The sequence below is a fragment of the Triturus cristatus genome, chromosome 12 (genome assembly GCF_964204655.1).
Source record: "Triturus cristatus chromosome 12, aTriCri1.1, whole genome shotgun sequence".
Classification (NCBI taxonomy): Eukaryota; Metazoa; Chordata; class Amphibia; order Caudata; family Salamandridae; genus Triturus; species Triturus cristatus.
The window spans coordinates 756,652,131-756,670,850 of NC_140595.1; the positions used below are offsets into that span (position 1 = coordinate 756,652,131).

The window sequence follows — 18,720 nt, forward strand, 5'->3', positions numbered from 1 at the left end:
GCTTGTATGGTTCCCCTTGTGATCTTAAAATAATTAGTCAGTTTCCCGTTGACTAGGAGTCTTGCAGTGGGATCTTGATATAAAAGCTGTATAGCACAGCAACATTTCTCTCCTAAATTAAACCTTTCCATTGCTGCGGTTAGGTATATCCAGTTGACTCTGTCGAACGCCTTAGTGGCATCCAATGTCATTGCTGCCAAAGGTAGAGAGAAGGTTGTGGCCAGGTCAATCGCACCTATAAGATCATGAGTTAGATCGAAAAGGTTTCTTCCCCTTACAAAGCCCTTTTGGTCTGAATGTAGCATACTGCCTGCTACTGCTCCCAGCCTATCTGCCAAGATCCTTGTGAATATTTTATAGTCTGTGTTGAGGAGGGAAATAGGTCTATAGGACCCACAACTTGCCGGATTATTTCCTGTTTTCAGAATTAGTGAGATAGTAGCTTGACCCCAAGAGGCAGGGGGTCTGATACCCTCAGATAGTATATTATTAAAAAGTTCTGTCATAATGGGTATTATTACCTCTCCCAGAAATCTATACAGTTCCGCTGGGAGCCCATCGGGCCCAGCTGCCTTACTCCCCTTGCAGGCGGCAATGGCCTTCCTAACCTCCTGCTGGGATATATCCTGCTCCAAATTATCTCACTGGGAGGAGTTTAGGGAAGTTAACATACATTTCTCTAACCAATCCTCATTATCTTCCTTATATAACGCCTGAAAGAAGGCGAAGAAAGCCTCTCCAATTTCTTCATCCGTAGATACTGAAGAGGAATTGTCCTCACTCTCAATCCGTTTTATTAAGTTCTGTGTCCTATCCGACTTGACCTTCCAAGCCAGAAGTTTGCTGGCTCCCTCTCCATATTCAAAATGAGCCATTTTACTGGCTTCCCATCTTTTTGTGATCCTGTACTGGATGATGGTATCAAGTTGGTCTTTCAAGGTTTGTAGTTCTGATATAAGATCCTGTCTCTTCTCGATATCTAACTCCCTATTCAACCTGACCTCGACCGCCTTCATAACAGACTCCATTTGTGTCACCTCTTCTCTATATTGCCTATTCTTGTGGCATATCCTACTTGTGACAATCCCACTCAAGAAAGCCTTCCAGGCGTCCCAAACCATTGAAATCTCCACAGAGCCGATGTTCAACTTAAAAAACCATTCTGTTTCTTGAGACAGGTGTTTAACCTCCAAATTATCTAAAAATAATACGCAGTCAAATGTCCATTTCTGTAAATATTCTTCCCCTGCCCAGCATAGGTCCATCCACACCGTTGCATGATCAGACAGGTGCGGTGTCAAATAACCTATATTCTTGATCTTGCCCCTAAGATCATGGCTGGCCAGGATATAATCTATCCTTGATTTTTGGCCATATTTGTTATTATAGAAAGACACACCTAGCTGTGTACCCGACCTTTCCCTCCATACGTCACGCAGACCCATCGGTGTCATCATGTTTTGAAGATATGTCCGTGATTTAGACAATGTATTCGCTCTACTATTAGGAGATTTATCTAACAAGGGGTCCAAATCTATATTGAAATCACCCGCCAAAATCATGGGCTCTGGGAATTTCAACAGATTAGAAAAAATAGTTTTCAAGGAAGAGGGGTAATCCTGCTTAGGACCGTAATAGCCTATTACTGTAAGGAGGGAACCTTGAATTTATAGTTGTGCAATCCTGCCTTCCGGATCGGTCATTGATTCTAGAACACGAGCATTAGCTTGCTTTTTGACCAAGATAGCTACTTCTCTAATATTGCACTCTGATTAGTGCCAATTAAATGTTCCATCCATTTTAGTTTACTAAAAATCTCGACCAATTCTCCGCTTAAAAGATGCGTTTCTTGCAATATAATAATCTGTGCAAGTGAGTTTCTGATATACTGCAGAATTTTTGCCCTCCTTGTCTTTACTCGTAGGCCATTAATATTCCAAGATAAAAACTGAATAACAGTCATGGCGGACTAAACAACAGAGACTGAGATCTAAACAACAGAGGCTTGAATGCACAGAGGTACCAGGCCCAGACCAAGGGTAAACAATACAAGTATATGCGACTAAAAGGCGTATGAGGACATTTTTTCTTCTTTTTTGGGGTTATTAGTTGTGAGGGGTGGGTGCCCCACCCAAATAATAAAGACAATCCTTGTCAGGTGGATCCACGAAAAGTCACTAAATTAACTTGTGCTTAACCCTCTGGTAGCTTGACACAAAAGCAGTGAGGCTTAACATGGAGGCATGAGTAAAGTATTAATGGAGCATTCAAACAGTAATAAGTAAAAACACAACACAAGAATCATTTCAATCCAATTTAGAAAATTAAAGTACATTTTAATAAATAAAATGATACCATAACAAATTTGCAATCAGTAGAACCGGAGAGAGTGATTTTTACTTTTTTGTGTGAAAAATAGTGCCAAGAAGCAGAAAGCGCCACTTATGGTTTGCTGGTTGTCCTAGACCGGGGGAAAGTTATACATTCAGGCTGACCACAATGGAACGCTGGTGGGATACAGGAATGCGTTTAGTCCCACTGAAGTTACCTTCTCAAGCCAAGTGCAAAGAGTTCAGTTCGCTTTGGAAGAGGCTGTGAAGGGCAAGCTTTCAGCACAAAGAGCAGGTTGAGCGTCATGGACCGTTGTAGCTGTAGTGCGAAGATCCAGTTGTTGCTGGAGCTTTGTGGTTGTGGATCATCATGGACGGTTCCTGTCAAGTGCGAAGTGCATGACTCAGTGGAACTTTCACGTTGGCTGTCATCATTTGTGGCAGAGTATTGGGACAAAAGGACCCATCTGCGATCACGAGGAGCTCTAAATTTCAGGATTTTCACCTTTACTTCTGAAGGTGTACATTCAAAGGACTAGCACCTCTTCCGGATCAGGACTCACTCCAGGCAGAGCCAGCAGCAGGGCTCAAGCAGATCCAATTGGTGCTGATCAGCTGGGCAGTTGCAGGGAGGTCTCTGGAAGCTTGTTGTGTCCCTATAGCTCACTCGTGAGGCCACTCTGGTGGCCCGGAGTTTAAGTGGTCAGGTCCAGTCTTCTTTCCTCAGACAGCAGGTCAGCCAGACAGACCTAACAGCACGGCAGTCATTCATCTGAATGTTACACAGGTTCTAGCGTGATCTGAAATGGGGTCCGAATGCGTCACTTTTTATCGCGAATGCCAGCTTCTGCGTGGGGGCCAACCCCAGGCCCACTACCAAACTAGTGCTCACCAGTTCCCTGTCCTTCCTGGGTTTGGCTCCTTCCTGTCTAGGGTGACAAAAGGCTGGTATAAGCTTCCTTTGTGGGTGCTGAAGACAAAGCCTTTTAAATTGTCAGTGGGGTTGCGTGCAGCCTCTCCACAGTCATCCTGAAAGAATGGCCCATCCTGTCCACAGCCAAGCCCACTTTGTCCCCATGTCTGGAAGAATTCACATCCCACAGTAGTAGAGCGTTTTCACAGGCATGTGACTCAAATCACTGTCAGAAAGGCATATTAGGTTAGGGCAGAAAAATGCCAACTTTCTAAAAGGCAAAAAAAACAATGGACGGAATGCTGGACAATGCACACATTCACCCCCAGCCACAAGGATCTTGGTCAAATCCATCATTCTTTTGCTCACCACACCACCCCAGTTTAGACCCAGCCATATGCAAATCAGTCTTGACCCTGTTCCTTGTGGGGACAGTCCAACCCGAACTGCCAAGCCAGGTCCTCCCTGTACCGGAAAAAAGCATCCTGGGACCGGTTTCAGGGCATCACCCTTCATCAGCCAGGGAAACCTTCAGGGAGCATTGATGGGGCCATAGCTGTGAGAGTGTTTGATGCATGCTTCCATGACTGGTACATGCCTCTGAGGCAAAGGAGTTTCTGTCTTGCTTGGGACTATGGCCTGAATAGCTGAAATGTTTTGCGTTTGTATGCTTCCATGACATTTGAGTGTTTTACTGATTTTTGCATTCTTCTATACAGGGTTCAGAAAATGGTTGTACCTTGCTACCCAACAACTGCTTTACTAATCCAAAGGAGCTGGAGCCTTTTCCTCATGGAATCCGTATTGATTACATCCTTTATAAGGTAGGGGTAGGAGAAAGTTGGAGGCAGTTTAAAGGGCGACTGGTGGGTATTGCAAGAGATGGAATATTTCTTACTTAGTTCATTGACCAGCTTTGTGAAAAAAGCTGGTGTATTGTGTCAGCATCTATTTGTGTGTTGTGCGTGGCAGACTGGGGATTCGGAACAGCAGAAGTGGGACTAGTAGATTAAAAGCACTCTATGGTCGTAAGCTGTTATAGTCTGCTGAACTTTATTGATTAAAACCAGTGCCTTTAAAATGTATGTAATTCAATAAACTATCTGTTGTCTACATATTAAAAGGGTTCATCTTTGTTACAAGCTCTTAAAAGAAAATTCTAATGCACAAGGTCTCCTGGTGGAATTAATTCATCTTGTGTTAGTTCTCGTTTTAATGTCACGTCTTTAACATTTTTTTAACCTTTCTCCCTCTTCCCATGTGGAAAGGTATAAACATCCATGGGGACAGATAAAAACAGTAGAGGAAAGCTCACTGGTTGCTCTTGTCTTCTGGATATTACGTATTTTCTATAAAATATCCTTCTTAGTATTGTATGATGTAATTTAAGTCATTGTCAAGTTTTACAAAATCAGCTTTTATCAACCAGTATTTTCATGGGATGGATTTTAGAGTCACTGTGCAAACGTGTGGGCCAGTTGAAGCCCAATTCCACCTCAGGAGCAACAGAACTGCTAGTGGCCTTCTGATAGATACTTCTAACCACAGATTCCTCATCAATAGAATATCCTAAGGCTCCAGACTAGCGTTGGAAAATTTCAGCAACAATACTCCTGCGCCCTTACAGGTGGCATTGTGTGGCTCCACATTGGCTTTGTATCAACCCAAAAGTGATGGAGCGGAGCCACACAAGTGCCACCTGTGTGTGCTGCGGTAAGTTCTTTTCTTTGCATGCCATCCCTCACAGGCCCAAAGCTCCAATTGCAAATGTTATCACTCTTACGGCAATTCCATACCTTTTAAAGAGTGTGCTAAAGAATCATGTCACCACTTCAAACTGTGCCAGATCTGCTGGACACAGATGGCAGTCATAGACCACACAAGGTGTACCTTTGGTGCAGGGCTCCAGCTTTGAATCTTAAGGCATGCTACATGGGTGTCCTCGTGCACCCAGAAGCGATCCAGGACCTGGAGGCAAAGCTCTACATCGCAGAACACAAGAAGTGGTTGTTGTTGAAGCTTGGGTAATGCTCCAAGTTGCAGGCCCAATTTTGTTTTCGTTCATGAGGCTTTTCTTGGGAGCAATCCATGTCCTGTTTGAAGTGTTCTGGTTAGCCAAAGTTAAAATACTAACACAAAAAAGACAAAACTGAACTCACCCCATTCTGCTGCTCTAGCTCGGTAAAGAAGATGCTTTGAATGAAGTTTCCTTCAAAGTCACTGGTTTCAGAACAGATTCCTTACCTGGTCCTGACGTGCTCCTAGTTTCCTGGGTCATTGTTGACCAGCAGCAGATAACTGTCTACAGGAAGGCCATTATGCATATCTTTAGTGCTATTCTGGCCCCATCTGTGCACCTTTAAGCCCCACGGAACACAGGAAAGCTCCAGTCGAAGTACCACTGGTGGTTCTTTTCCCGAAGCCATCTGTTCCCTTGGGACCCATTACCCACACTGACTCTGGTTCAGACTTCCATCACACTGATTATGACTCCACCAAGGATGACGGAAGATTCAGTGCTGCCGAAATGTCGGACTGCAAGCGGACAGCCCGAGCTAGACCAATGTCGCGCTACGAGACAACAAAAGCTCAACCTGTCATTATGCCGCCTAATCAGGTACCTCTGCTGCAATTTAGTATCAAAAGGGGGCGGTGATGGACGGAGCATCAGAACCAATCAAACACTCACACCCAGTCAACAGATCTGGGTTTGATCCATCACCGTTCTTTAGCCCACTCTGCCACCCCAGTTCAGACATGGCCATATGCAAATTAGTCTGACCCTGTGCCTCATGGGAAAAGTCCAGCCCGAACTGCCAAGCCATGCCTTCCTGGACCGGAAACAGGCTTCCTAGGACCGGTTTCTGGCATTCCAGCCGTCTTCAGCCAGGCTTGCTTGAATCCAGTGGCAAAGTGAGCAAGGGACTCACGTCTGAGCATACCCTGCCAACTTATGGCGAACAAAGCGGTATAAAAGGGGGCCGGCCCTAGGATGATTGATTCCGGTCCAGGGAAGACATGGCTTGGCAGTTTGGGCTGGACTGTTCCCATTAGGCACAGGGTCAAGACTGATTTGCATATGGCCATGTCTGAACTGGGGTGGCGTGGTGAGCAAATTAACGATGGATTAAACCCAGATCTGTGACTGGGGTTGAATGTTTTGCCATTGTGCAACATTCCGTCCATCATCTTGTGTGTTTTGCTGTTCACCCTATGTGGGAAGGGTATGCCCAGACATGGGTCCCGTGCTCACTACACCACTGGAGTCAAGCTATCCTGGCTGATGACAGCTGATAGCCAGAAACCGGTCCTAGGATGCTTGATTCCGGTCCAGGGAAGACATGGCTTGGCAGTTCGGGCTGGACTGTTCCCATGAGGCACAGGGTCAAGACTGATTTGCATATGGCCATGTCTGAACTGGGGTGGCGTGGTGAGCAAAATAACGATGGATTAAACCCAGATCTGTGACTGGGGGTGAATGTTTTGCCATTGTGCAACATTCCGTCCATCATCTTGTGTGTTTTGCTGTTCACCCTATGTGGGAAGGGTATGCCTAGACGTGGGTCCGGTGCTCACTACGCCACTGGATCAAGCTATCCTGGCTGATAGCCAGAAACCGGTCCTAGGATGCTTGATTCCGGTCCAGGGAAGACATGGCTTGGCAGTTCGGGCTGGACTGTTCCCATGAGGCACAGGGTCAAGACTGATTTGCATATGGCCATGTCTGAACTGGGGTGGCGTGGTGAGCAAAATAACGATGGATTAAACCCAGATCTGTGACTGGGGGTGAATATTTTGCCATTGTGCAACATTCCGTCCATCATCTTGTGTGTTTTGTTGTTCACTCAGTGTGGCAAGGGTCTGCCCAGACGTGGGTCCCGTGCTCACTACGCCACTGGAGTCAAGCTATCCTGGCTGATGACGGCTGATAGCCAGAAACCGGTCCTAGGATGCTTGATTCCGGTCCAGGGAAGACATGGCTTGGCAGTTTGGGCTGGACTGTTCCCATGAGGCACAGGGTAAAGACTGATTTGCATATGGCCATGTCTGAACTGGGGTGGCGTGGTGAGCAAAATAACGATGGATTAAACCCAGATCTGTGACTGGGGGTGAATGTTTTGCCATTGTGCAACATTCCGTCCATCATCTTGTGTGTTTTGCTGTTCACCCTATGTGGGAAACGTATGCCCAGACGTGGGTCCCGTGCTCACTACGCCACTGGAGTCAAGCTATCCTGGCTGATGACGGCTGATAGCCCGAAACCGGTCCTAGGATGCTTGATTCCGGTCCAGGGAAGACATGGCTTGGCAGTTCGGGCTGGACTGTTCCCATGAGGCACAGGGTCAAGACTGATTTGCATATGGCCATGTCTGAACTGGGGTGGCGTGGCGAGCAAAATAACGATGGATTAAACCCAGATCTGTGACATGGTTAATGCCTGGAGCTTACCAGCAATCTTCCTAATATTCCACCAACAGCTCCTCAAACAAGAGGTAAAAGCTCTTATAACAAAAGAAGCTATAGAAACAGTTCCATTACAACATCAAGGATCAGGAGTTTACTCACTTTACTTCCTAATCCTCAAAAAGGACAGGGCTTTAAGACCAATCTCAGAATGTTAAACCTATACATACTGTCAGAACACTTCCATATGGTTACCCTTCAACAAGTGCTTCCACTTCGTCAACAAAGCGACTTTATGTCCACACTAGATAAACTTAAAGGACGCATACTTCCATATTACTGTACACCCAGCACGTCGCAAATATTGCAGATTTGAGACAGCAGGAAATTACTATCAGTTCAAAGTACTCCCATTCGGAGTGACTCTTGCACCCAGAGTATTTACAAAATGTCTGGCAGTAGTAGTAGCACATTTAAGAAGACACCAAATTCATTTCTTTCCATATCTGGACGATTGGCTCATCAAAGCCAACACACAGCAAAGGTTTCTACAGCACACTCAATCCACCATAAACATCCTTCCTCATTGGGATTTACAGACAATGCACAAAAGTCCCATCTCCAACCTTCATAACTGCAAGCATATCTGGGAGCAATGATAAACACACAGCTCTAGCCTTTCCCAGTACAGCCAGAATTCAAAACTGTCCAACTTTACCACTATAGTTTCAAAACAATCAATAACTAACCGTCAACATTTTCATGCAGTTGTTAGGGGTGATGACATCATGCATTGTAATAGTGCCTCATGCAAGATTACACATGCGTCCTCTACAGGAATTCTTAGCAAGTCAGTAGATTCAATCACAGGGTCAATTAACAGATCTAGTGTTGGTAGACAGCTGCATTCATCGCTCTCTGCAGTGGTGGAACACACAAAACCAAAAGGGTGGCCCTTCATCGACCCGATTCCACAAGTTGTACTAACAGCACATGCATCTGTCACAGGTTGGGGTACCCATCTTCAGCATTTAACAATTCAGGGTTTATGGAATGCCAAGCACAAAAGTCTCCACATCGATCACTTGAAATTTCTAGCGATTTATGTAGCTCTAAAAGCTTTTCAGCCTCATCTTGTAGGGAAAGTTGTCTTAGTCCGGGCGGACAATATGACAGCTATGTACAAAAACAGGGGGTGCACACTCTCTACAGTTGTCACGCCTCTCTCAGACCATTTGGCATTGGCAATATATCACAAAATTCATCTTCTGGCAGAACACCGTCTAGGCATGAACAACCAATTTGCAGATCTCAGCAGGACGCGGCAACAAGTATATAAATAGGAACTCCATCTCCAAGTTCTCCTTCCATACTTCCAAAAATGGGGGTTTCCACAAATAGATCTCTTCGTCACACTAGAGAACTCAAAATGCCCAAACTTCGCCTCCAGATTCCCACACCATCTATCCAAAGGCGATGCCCTATGGATGAACTGGTCAGGGATATTTGCTTACGCTTTTCCGCCTCTCCCCCTCCTTCCACTTCTGGTTTGGAAACTCAAGCACACATCTCTTAACCTGATTCTAGTGGCTCCCACGTAGGCTCATCAACCATGGTTCACCACACTACTAGAACTGTCAGTGGTTCCACACCAAAAGCTGCACCTCACTTCTAACTCTCTCACACAGAACCACGAAACAATCAGACATCCAAACCGTAAGGAGCCCAATCTAGCGATCTGGCTCCTGAAGTCATAGAATTTGGTTACCTAAATCTACGACCATATTGTATGACAATTCGTAAAGAAGCAAGGAAACCTACCACTAGAGCATGTTATGCAGCAAAGTGGAAAGGGTTTGTTATATTTTGTAATAATGTAATAAAAGAGCCATTTTTGTATTCTGACACCCTATGATGACCTCGAACCACCACCATTTAAACTGATTTTAGTGTGTTATGCTACCCTAGGCTTAATGTAGGATGGCCCTACATATGCCTTGTTCTCTTTTATTCTGTAATCTTGTTGTCTTTTAGTGGGAGCTGTTATGGAGTAGAATAGTCTTGCCAAGAACAGAAGGTGTGGGATGTCGAGGTGCAGTGTTGTGGGTGGTGGTGCACACATGTGCTCAATGTTGTATACTGAGGGATAAAGTCTATAATGTTATTTGGGTTAGGTGAATTATGACTTTGAAGTACTGCCTTTGACATGGCCGCATGTCATTCTGTTTTCTGACTTTACCTTGCTTTATGGCAGTGCTTACTATTGGCTTTGACATGGTTTCCTGTCATTCTTGCTTTCTGATTCCATCTTGCTTTGGGCCTTTCTGTGTGCATGGCTTAACTAACTCCATTTTCTTGACTGAAGCTATATTCTGTGCTTGCACGTAGTTGCAAAGTGGGGAGGACATGTTCAGCTCCTCACTTGTTTTTCACACTTTACCGACTGGAGAAAACCGGATTTTATCAGCGGAATGTGCGTACTCTGTCTCGAAGCCATAGCAGAAGCCTGGCCAGCGTATGCTGTGCCCTTGGTGCAGACTGGTACAGAATCTCATGATAAAAAGGGGCAAGGCTTGCTAGAAGCTTCGCTATGTTTTAACTTGTATTTAAGCAAAGCTCTTGCTGAGCTCGGTGGAAGTTCACGCCGTGGAGCAGACGTGTTGTCACGGAAGAGTGGAGGCTGGTGTTACCTCTGAGCTTTCACCCGGTTCAAGCAATGGACTCTCCTTGAGTGAAGTGGGGTGAAATGATGAAGCAGTAGGTGAGGTGTCTCTGCTACTAACTGTCTCTTGATTCTTTACTGATTCTTTCCTTTCCTTCTTATTTTCTGATTCTAATATCCATACATCTATATTTCTACATATATATTTGCTTTAATTGTGTATATCAATCGGTTATTTGATATGTGATGTAGTCTGCCATGATCAATATATATTCGGCCTGCCCGTGAGTGAAGTATTGTGTTAATAAATGTATATATTCCATATGTTTGAATTCGTCTTCTTGTCGTAGGAGGTGATGAGTGTGCCCTCCTGGCAAGTGATGTGAAAGTATATCTCGCTCTAGAGAAGTGTTGCGTGTGTTTCCTTGGTCTAGAGGAGACTCATGTGATATTGTTGCCTTGCCTTGCCTTTGGGGGAGTGTTGAAAGTTTGCCCACCTTAGGAAGTGCTGTGCATATGTTATATTCCATAAGTTAGGACCTGATATTCTCGCCCTGGGGAAGTGAAGGTACATACCTTGGTCCAGGGGAGATCTAAGACCTTTCATTACATTTGGCGTCATGACTCACAGGGTCGAAGAGGTGGAATTAAGGCGAAGAAATGTCTTGTTTTCCAGAAATTGAAAGCGAACTCTCAGATACCAATTGATTAATTTGAAGGGGGGTAGCCCATATGGTGTGCTGGCTCGTGAGGTGAGCTAATATTGCTGGGTTGAGTGAGAATTGGTGTGTGTGTTTAGGTGTATTTTGTAAAAAGTGCTTATAAATAGCTTGCTACATTAGGCAGAAAGGGCTGGATCCCTTTCAAGTGTTTATTAAGGAATGCATACAAAATGTTTTCAGTTGCAAAGTGAATGTAAAACATCAGAGTATAACCCTGAAACGTGGGATGAAAATGTTTGGGATTCCTTTGAGGTTACAGACTCGGGAGAAAAGTTTATTCAAGCTGGCAGACAGAGGGATGCGATGGACAGAATGAAGGGTTTTATTCAACAGGAGATTAATGACATTTTAGACAGAGACAGCGGTGTTATTATGAATGCTCTGTTTAACATGTATCATTTGCAAAAAGAACGCAGTGAGCTGAAGTATGTAAGCTCAGAGAACGCAGTTGGGCTACAGTCTGCACAGACAGTTTTAATTAATTTTTCCAAAGAGATTTTTCAGCCAGAAAGTAATGTACAGGGAGATAAACAGACCAGTGTTTTAGACTTAACAATCACCGGTTGCGGATATAAATTAGACATTACAGTGAATGATACATTTTGCTTCAAAATAGAAATACAAGAATATAATTTTGAATGTGAACAACAGCAGATTCTGTACAATAATTCTGATATGTGGTTAATTCAGAAATATGAAAATGTATTTTGTGAGTTAATTCAAGAGCAATGTGTGCTTTTTAGTTACAGGGAAGTGCAGGGAAAGAAGAGGTCACTATTAAATTCAGATGCTGGACAAATGCAGAGGATTCTGTGCTTTTGCGCACTAAAAGATACTGGACAGAACAGCGTTAGAGAAAATGTGATTTGCCTATGGGAGATTGCAATGGTTATTATATGGCCTATATAGACAGAAAAGCAGTTTGTGCAGGACTTGATAGAGGTAGGTTTGGTGACCCCAATCACTAATGATTAAAATGATTTTGTGTAGCTGGTGCGCAAATGTGATAATTCTTGGCGCATGACAGTTGATTATTGCGAATTGGACAAACATACACCTTCTTTGACTGATGCTGTCCCAGATATTTTTACAGAAGTACCATGGGACTTGGTATTCGACTTTTGATATTGCCAATGTTTTTTTTCTTTTTGATACCAATAGCCCCTGAGTGCAAGAATAGTTCAGTTTCTTTTTTTTTTCATGTGGTGGTAGACAGATGATAGTTTAGAATTTGCCTGAAAGGGACCTGCATAGTCCCCTGATCTGTCACCGGATGGTGGCAGAGTAATTAGATGAGGTGTCAGTTATTCCTGGAGTGCAGTTCTGTCATTACATTGATAATGTGATGATATAGGGAGAGACACGAGAAGGGGTACAGACTCAGACAGAATTGTTGAGCATTTTCAGATTAAAAAATGTGAAGTCTTACTGGAGGTCAGGAGAGGTTAAAGCTGTTTTTTGTCTGAGACATGAAGAGTTCTGGGACTGTGTGACATATATTTCTTTAAAAAAATGTGCATGCAGAAATGTGCTTTTCCCTTCTAAGAGAAAAGGGGAGAAAAAAGAAAAAAAAAAGAGGCAGGAGTTTTAGACAGAGAAAGTGTGGTTGAATTTAGACGTGAGCTGCTTAGTGGGTTGTTTTAGTTGAATTTTGTGTATTTCATTTCAGAAAAGATAGTTTCACAGCTCTGGGCTGTGAGCATTTAGCTAGAAAGAGATTTGCAAAGTTAGGAAAAATACTACATGTGGATTGAGCTGTAGCTGGCTTGCCCTAACCTTGGTGTGATAAGATGGCATTCCACAGAGTCTGCAGAAGCTTTGTAAAGGAAGGGTTAGTGCAAGGAGCAGAGAAGTTTCTGCTTGTTATTTTTGGCAAGGGACCCGTTAGGGTCCGCAGAAATTTTGTGAAGGCGGGGCAGCGCCTGTGAGGGGTGCAGTGAGTGAAGGAGACTGCCCCAGCCCTTCTTGCTGTGTAGAGAAAAATTTAGATTTTACCAAGAATTCAGAGGCTAAAGTTTGGGTAGAATTCTTAGACAATTCCCCAGAGCTAGAGGAGAGCTATGCAGACAGAAATTAAAATATTGTACTTTCAGAAATGCAAGACAGAAAACGTGTGCTTTTGAAAACAAATTCTTTGCAAGAAAAGTGATGCTTGTTTCTTTTTTCAGATTATTGTACTGCGGTGCCTTGGTGTGCGTGGTGCCCAGTCCCTGTATGAGTGGGTTCCCCTCCCCCTTCCCCCCCAAGCCTGGAGTGATTGCCAGACCAGACGATGGCAGCTGATGTCATGTGGCTGATGGAGGCTGATGTCCTGTGGCTGACCGAACTGGATGGGGTCCTCCCTTGTCAAGGAGATACAGATGAAGATAGATGCAGGAGAGCTGTGTCCTACACAGATGGACTGCTTCTTTCCAAGCGAGGAGGGATCAGCAGAGTGTGCTGCGATTGGAACTGTTTCCTTCATGTGAGGCTGACTGTACATGCATGAGGGCTGTGTGTCTTTCACACAAGGGAACTGCTTGTGTAAAAGTGAAGAAGAGGCAACTACAGGATGTGCTTTGCTGGAACTGTGAACTGTTTTATCAACATGGAGTTCAGACCAGACAAGAGAAGGCTGTGTGTGTTTTCTTTTGCACAGTGAGGAACTTTTTTTTTTAGGGATGGAATAATAGAGACGCTTTGCTGCAATTAGAGTAGATATTTTCTGAGTTAGAGACTGAAGAGAAACACCTGTTGCTACAATATAGGAGTTTGGCAGTAGAGTTTCCAGTTTAACCATTAGAGGCATTAGGAGCATTCAAAAAGCTTGATTCATTTATTTTGTGTATCCATTCAACATATATCCAGATATCTGTGTGCTATTTCTAGATGCACCTGAGTTATTACTTTTACATATAATTAGGTAATGCAGTCTTTGCTTGCTCTACAGTGATTATCATATCTTTTGCTATGTTTTTCAGTTATGTGATGTAGTTTTTTAAACATAGTTATGATTTGCTTTGAATTATGTAGTCACTTCAGCACAAGAGTCGCTGTTTCAACATGTGCTTTATTAGTAGTTGTGTTTTTGATTGTGAAATGAGGTTTTTCATTTGTAGGTATGCTTTTAATTACGACATGCAGTTTGGTGTCTTTTAATTAAGAAATGTAGTTTTAAATGGTTTTGCTTTCAATTGCGACATGCAGTGCTTCAATGATAGTTTTGTTTCTCAGTTATGAAAGGCAGTGTTTTTCATACATAGTTGTGCATTTAGTTAAGTGATTTGTTTTTCATATATGTGAATGGTGTTGGTCGAAGGTCATGGGGTGGAAAGTAATAAAAGAGCCATTTTTGTATTTGGACACCCTATGATGACCTTCAACCACCACCATTTTAACTGATTTTAGTGTGTTATGCTACCCTAGCCTTAATGTAGGATGGCCCTACATATGCCTCGTTCTCTTTTATTCCGTAATCTTGTTGTCTTTTAGTGGGAGCTGTTATGGAGTAGAATAGTCTTGCCAAGAATAGAAGGTGTGGGATGTCGAGGTGGTGTTGTGGGTGGTGGTGCACACATGTGCTCAATGTTGTATACTGAGGGACAAAGTCTATAATGTTATTTGGGTTATGTGAATTATGACTTTGAAGTACTGCCTTTGACATGGCCTCATGTCATTCTGTTTCTGACTTTACCTTGCTTTATGGCAGTGCCTGATATTGGCTTTGACATGGTTTCATGTCATTCTTGCTTTCTGCTTCCATCTTGCTTTGGGCCTTTCTGTGTGCATGGCTTAACTAACTCCATTTTCTTGACTGAAGCTATATTCTGTGCTTGCACGTAGTTGCAAAGTGGGGAGGGCATGTTCAGCTCCTCACTTGTTTTTCACACTTTACCAACTGGAGAAAAACTGATATTATCAGAGGAATGTGCGTACTCGGTCTCGAAGCCATAGCAGAAGCCTGGCCAGCAGATGCTGTGCCCTTGGTGCAGACTGGTACAGGATCTCATGAGAAAAAGGGGCAAGGCTTGCTAGAACCTTCGCTATGTTTTAACTTGTATTTAAGCAAAGCACTTGCTGAGCTCGGTGGAAGTTCACACCGTGGATCAGACGTGTTGTCACAAAAGAGTGGGGGCTGGTGTCACCTCTGAGCTTTCACCCGGTTCAAGCAATGGACTCCCCTTGAGCGAAGTGGGGTGAAATGATAAAGCAGTAGGTGATGTGTCTCTGCTACTAACTGTCTCTTGATTCTTTACGGATTCTTTCCTTTCCTTCTTATTTTCTGATTCTTATATCCATACATATATATTTCTACATATATATGTGCTTTCATTGTGTATATCAATCGGTTATTTGATATGTGAGAGTCTGCCATGATCAATATATATTCGGCCTGCCCATGTTTGAAGTATTGCGTTAATAAATTTATATATTCCATATGTTTGAATTAGTCTTTTCCTTGTTGTAGGAGGTGATGAGTGTGCCCTCCTGGCAAGTGATGTGCAAAGTATATCTCGCTTTAGAGAAGTGTTGTCTGTGTTTCCTTGGTCTAGAGGAGACTCATGTGATATTGTTTCCTTGCCTTGCATTGGGGGGAGTGTTGAAAGTTTGCCCACCTTAGGAAGTGGTGTGTATATGTTATATTCCATAAGTTTGGAACTGATATTCTCGCCCTGGGGAAGTAAAGATACATACCTTGGTCCAGGGGAGATCTAAGACCTTTCATTACAAATAACACAATTGATCCGTTAAATGCATCTATACAAAATATTATTTGTTACCTTTCGCATCTACAGCGAGTTGGCTTTGCCTACACATCTATTCCCCTAAACCTTGCGGCAGTAGCTGCATATCTGCAAAACAGACATTTATCCTTATTTAAAGTTCCAGTAATTAAAGCCTTTATGGAAGGCCTTAAAATATTAATACCACCTGCACCTGTCTGGAACCTTACCATTGTTCTCACAAGGCTTATAGGGCCACCTTTTAAGCCATTACACAATTGTAAATTACAATTTCTTTCTTGGAAGGTTACCTTTCTGATTGCTATCACTTCATTAAGGCGTGTTGGGGAGCTACAGATATAAACCTTTGAAGAACCTTTCTTTCAACTTCATAAAGATAAGAGTGGTTCTTCGTACAAATCCAAAATGCCTCCCAAAAGTAGTTTCTGCTTTCCATATTAACCAATCAGTTGAGTTACCGGTGTTCTTCCCTCAACCTAATTCAGTAGCAGAAATGTAAATGTCTTGGTACTTATATAGCGCACGACTCACCCCCAGAGGTATCTCGGCACTGTACTCATACCGCTGTAGGAACCCTTTCTGGCTTTTCACTGTGAAGTGTCCACTCCTCGGCACCCCCATGGTGAAGCCAGGCATCCCAGCGCTGTTGGGGCCGTTGTGGAGATTAAGCAAGCTATTGCCCAGAGTTGCAGCGTGGGACCCATGATTAGAATAGGCACTGAGGCGAGAACACCAGGTCCGAGGAATTATTAGCCCGAGACCACGCCGAGGTGGGAATCGAACCCTGGTCCCGGACCAGAGCTCTGCATCAAGGTCTGCCGCTCTAACCATTGAGCCACACTTCTCCACGAAGAAAGGGCTCTACACACACTTGATGTCAAAAGAGCACTATTATACTATTTCGATAGTACAAAAAATTTTTGCAAACCAAGTTTTTGTTGCATTTGCTCCACCTCATAAAGGAAATCCTATCTCTTTTTTTTTTTTTTTTTGAAACCGTTTATTGCATTTTGAAAAAGTTACAGGTATGGGCCTACAACCACCCGGCCGGCCGCTAGAGTGACAAAAGCATATGACATACATACAGTAAGAGTCTCTTGGCGGTGCAGATTGGTAAAGCAGGAGACATTAATAGCGCAGGCCGCCTAACCCCAAGCCCACAATACGGTTTCCTTTTATCAAAACAGAACAACACAAAAAAACCACACCCGCAAGGCAACCCGCAATCCAAAGTGACGGCACGTGCTCCGTAAGTGGGGGATCCCAACCAGCAGCAAAACTCTGAAGAGGGGAATGGGAGTAGATCAGGGACTGGGGAACCACGTGCCCACGGCTGAGAGAGGGGGGTCGGCTAGGGGGACGGAGCTGGTGAGGCAGCCGGTAGCAGTGGCGGCTCACAAATACCCCCACGGTAGGCGTTCCAGGGGCCCCAGATTTTCACCCACGCCCCAGGCTTACCCCTCGCCACATACACCACCTTTTCACGAAACATGCACCAATCCATATGTTCTTTCCAGGCCAACACTGCCGGGGGCCTCTGGGATCCCCACAATTGAGCAATGTCACGCTTAGCTATCATGTATCCCAGAGTCACCCACCGCGTCTGCGGGACCGAATAGTCATTTGGTTCCCACACATTCAGCAAGCATCTCCTCGCTTCAGGCAACAGCGCGACACGCGTAACCACACGCAGATCCTCATGCACACCACGCCAGAATCGCTCCACCTTTGGGCACTCCCACAGTATATGCATGAAGGTTGCCAAAGCACCACAGCCACGCTTACACAATCCGTCACCAGCAAAGCCCATACGTAGAAGCCTTGGCCCCGTCACGTAAACCCGGTGAAGGATCTTAAGCTGGACGAAGCGAAGGCGAGCCGGGATGGCCACCTCCTTCGGAGAGGCCACCGCGGAAATCCAATCCTCGTCGTCCAGTTCCAGCCCGTCGGCAACCCAGGCCTCGCGGAGACTAGTCAGCAGGCACGATCTGTCGTTGATCAGTTTTTTATATATCAGGGAGATTGTGCTGTCTGGGACATGGCCATCCAGCACTCTGTCCTCCAGGGGGGGAAGACTCCGGAATGGACGCGACATCCGGAAAGACGGAGCCCAGCGCATGGCGGACTTGTAGGTACCGAAAGTACTCACTGCCTTGCAGCTGAAACTCCGTCTGCAGCGTCTCAAAAGTTTTGAATCCCCCCCTCGTCCAGAGATCTCCCACCGTGCTGATTCCGATCGTGTCCCACTTCTCGAAGCCCTTCGATGTCCACAGGGAGCCCAACCTCTCAGACGCATATAGCGGTGACGCCCGGGTCAAACGGTCCTTCCACCCCATAGCTGCATTAGCCGCGTGCCAGACACGCACCATGACACGCGTCGGTCCCGTCAGACGGGAGTCGGGCGCGCCAGAGTAGAGCGCTCGATTGTAATCGCCACCGGGCAGGAGCATCTTGTCCATTTCAAATGCCGGGTTCAAGGCGGGCCCGTAAAGGCCATGATTAATTGCAGCTAGTTGGGAGGCCCAGTAATACCGTTTAACGTCCGGGAGGGCGACCCCCCCATCGTACCACGGGAGCGTCAATTTAGCCAGAGCAATGCGCGGCCTCCCGTCCCAGAACAGGTGCCGCTGGAGGCTCTCCACCTCACGGAAGTAGCGCGCCGGAACCAAGTCCATAGTGTTCTGGAGGGCGTACAGAAAGCGCGGCAAGGACATCATCTTAAACAAGGCCGCTCGGCCAAGCGGCGAAAGCGGAAGACGCCGCCAACGCGCAACGTCCTCCTTCAAGCGCTGGAGGGGGGGTAGCAAGTTCCGCTCATAGCGGGCCTCCGGGTCTAGAGTAATATATATACCCAGGTACCGGAACCCCTGGGGGGCAATCTGGATCGGGCAGTCCCGTGGTAGGGCCGGAGCCTCCCCGGAAAGCACATATACGCAGGATTTCGCCCAGTTGATGACGAGGCCCG

General features: G+C 45.0%; 1 protein-coding gene and 1 long non-coding RNA gene across 2 annotated transcripts in view; both read left to right on the forward strand.

Moving 5' to 3' along the window:
- Positions 1-18,720, forward strand: part of SMPD2 (sphingomyelin phosphodiesterase 2) — a 99,854-nt gene that overhangs the window by 67,571 nt on the left and 13,563 nt on the right. Inside the window, 1 exon segment of the mRNA XM_085637207.1 lies at positions 3,963-4,067. Coding sequence (XP_085493333.1) covers positions 3,963-4,067 — 105 coding nt within the window.
- LOC146782721 (uncharacterized) lies at positions 10,283-15,449 on the forward strand. The gene is made up of 2 exons (XR_014971913.1): positions 10,283-10,408; positions 13,200-15,449. It is a non-coding gene; the product is annotated as an uncharacterized LOC146782721 (long non-coding RNA).